The sequence below is a fragment of the Saprolegnia parasitica genome (genome assembly GCF_000151545.1).
Source record: "Saprolegnia parasitica CBS 223.65 unplaced genomic scaffold supercont2.1168, whole genome shotgun sequence".
NCBI lineage: Eukaryota > Oomycota > Saprolegniomycetes > Saprolegniales > Saprolegniaceae > Saprolegnia > Saprolegnia parasitica.
In genome coordinates, this window is record NW_012157562.1 from 1 (window position 1) to 2,332 (window position 2,332).

At 57.0% G+C, this 2,332-nt stretch overlaps 1 protein-coding gene across 1 annotated transcript; it reads left to right on the top strand.

The window, feature by feature from the left end:
• Positions 1-56: 56 nt before the first annotated feature.
• Positions 57-2,321, top strand: SPRG_18396 (hypothetical protein; the record flags this gene model as incomplete). The annotated part of the gene is made up of 13 exons (XM_012357832.1): positions 57-171; positions 219-298; positions 346-456; positions 509-594; positions 639-763; positions 812-981; positions 1,033-1,068; positions 1,121-1,242; positions 1,300-1,422; positions 1,467-1,629; positions 1,675-2,019; positions 2,065-2,220; positions 2,274-2,321. Coding segments are annotated over 13 exons (1,680 nt in total), but the record flags the coding sequence as incomplete, so codon positions are not given.
• Between the last annotated feature and the right edge of the window lie 11 nt (positions 2,322-2,332).

Here is a 2,332-nt window from a genome sequence, read left to right on the forward strand (position 1 = left end):
CAGTATACCACACTTACTGGCAGGCAGCGGAGCATTCACGTGGCGTAGGCGAGAAGATGCCCGAGCTGCAAAAGTGGAACTGGGGCAGTCGCTGGGTCGAGAAGCCGTACTTTGACGACTTCAACCTCAACTCGCTCGCGCACGGCAAGAACCTCGAGCTCACGGCGCATGGTATGCCGTCTCTTTCCGCTTCTCCGAGCTCGACGCCGTCATACTAGGCTTCTCGGAGGCAGACCTGGACCGCGAGTTCTTTATTGGCGACGACCTCTCGATTGGCCCGGTCGCCACGCTCCGCAACGTACAGCGATTGACCAAGCGCGCACGTCTCACGCCTCTATGCAACAGATCGTGGACGAGCTCCGGGGCTTGTATTGTGGGCACATTGCCACCGAGTACCAGCACCTGCGCAACCGCGATGCTGCGCTTTGGATCCGACAGAGCCTCACCAAGTACAAGGTAAAACGTACTTATCCAATCCAGAAATGCTCCATTCGGTACACAATCGCAGGATTTTGAGTTTTCGCCGACGGAAAAGACGGCGATTTTCCAGCACATGCTGCGCGCCGAGCTCTTTGAGAAGTTTCTCGGTCGGCGGTACAGATTCTGTGACACAATACTCGGTTCCGAGGATCGCCTAGCTTTTCGGGTGCCAAGCGCTTCTCGATCGAAGGCGGCGAGAGCATCATCCCGGGGCTGAAGGAGCTCCTGGAGAGCGCCAGTGACGCCGGCGTCGACTCTGTGCACATGGGGATGGCCCACCGCGGTAGACCGACCGTCTTTCGTGCATTCGATTTTCCATGGAGTAATGTAGGACGCCTCAACGTGCTTGCCAATGTCTTGCAGCGTCCCCTGCACGCGATCATGTCGCAGTTCCAGCCGTACTTGCCGGACGAGCCAGAGTATCCGAACAACTCGGACGACGTCCGGTACCACCTAGGCACGGTCTCGCACCTCACGATGCGCAACGGCAAGACCATGGAGGTATGTATGTGCTCACACATGTCATTTTTCTATCCAGTAATATGCGTGTAGGTGAAATTGGCCGCGAACCCGTCGCATCTGGAAGCGGTAATCATGCATGGATCGCACGTCCTACGATCTTCATCCTGAGAGGACGTAGGTCAACTCGGTCGTGTTGGGCGAGACGCGGGCGTGCCAGGATCAGCTACAAGATATGAATGGATCGCGCGTGATGCCGTTGCTGCTGCACGGCGACGCCTCCATGTTCCAGGGCTCGGTTCGGTACGCCACCAAAAACCCTTGTTGGTCGTACTTGATGGGCATCTACGACTTGGGTAGCGAGGCCTTTGGCTTTAGTGCGCTCGAAGACTTCAAGACCGGTGGCACCGTCCACGTCATTATCAACAACCAGATCGGGTTTACGACACTGCCGAAACAAGCCGACTCGGCCGTCTACTGCAGGTACTCCTGCCATCGACGTTCCTCGTGCTAACAGCAATGTGTAGTGATGTCGCCAAAATCTCACGCAGTCCCATCTTTCATGTCAATGGCGACGACCCGGAAGCCGTCGTCAAGGTGATGAAAATGGCGGTCGAGTACCGGCAAAAGTTCAAGTGCGACGTCGTCGTCGATCTCGTGTGCTACCGCCGCCATGGCCACAACGAGCAGGTGCACACGTTCTATAATACGACCACATTTTGTTGATGTCGATAGGACTCGCCCGAGATCACGGCCCCCGTCATGTACCATCGCATCAACCAGCACCCGACCGTGATCAACCTCTACTACAAGCAACTTTTAAAAGACGGTCACTTGACGCACTCCGACAAGGCGGTATTGGCCAACGCGATCGAGGTCGAGCTTGCGGCGGAGCTCGAGCACTCGAAATCGTGTCCTTCGCCGTGGGACAACATGGGCGACGGCCACTCGCGCCGTGTCGACGACCCCAACGACGCGCTCCGAGCCGGCATAGTCGACACGGGCGTCGACCGCAAGCTCCTCGAAGAGATTGGCGCCCAGATTTTCCGACTACCCCCAGGCTTTACTGCCCACAAAAAGGTACCAATGCGTTCGACTGGAACGTCCATCATGTGTGCGTCGTAGGTGGAAGCCATCATGAACAATCGTCTGCGGGCGGTAGAGACAGGTGCCCGCGTCGACTGGGCGACGGCAGAAGCTTTGGCGTTCGGCTCGCTTCTCGCCGAAGGAGTCGACGTGCGTCTTAGCGGCCAAGATTGCGAACGCGGCACGTTCAACCAGGTACAATCTCGCAATTCTTTCTCAGAAGCCCTTACAAGTCGAGATGTTAATAGCGCCACGCCGTCTTGTACGACCAGTTTGAAGCTCTCTCGATGCGAAATGTGACCTACAC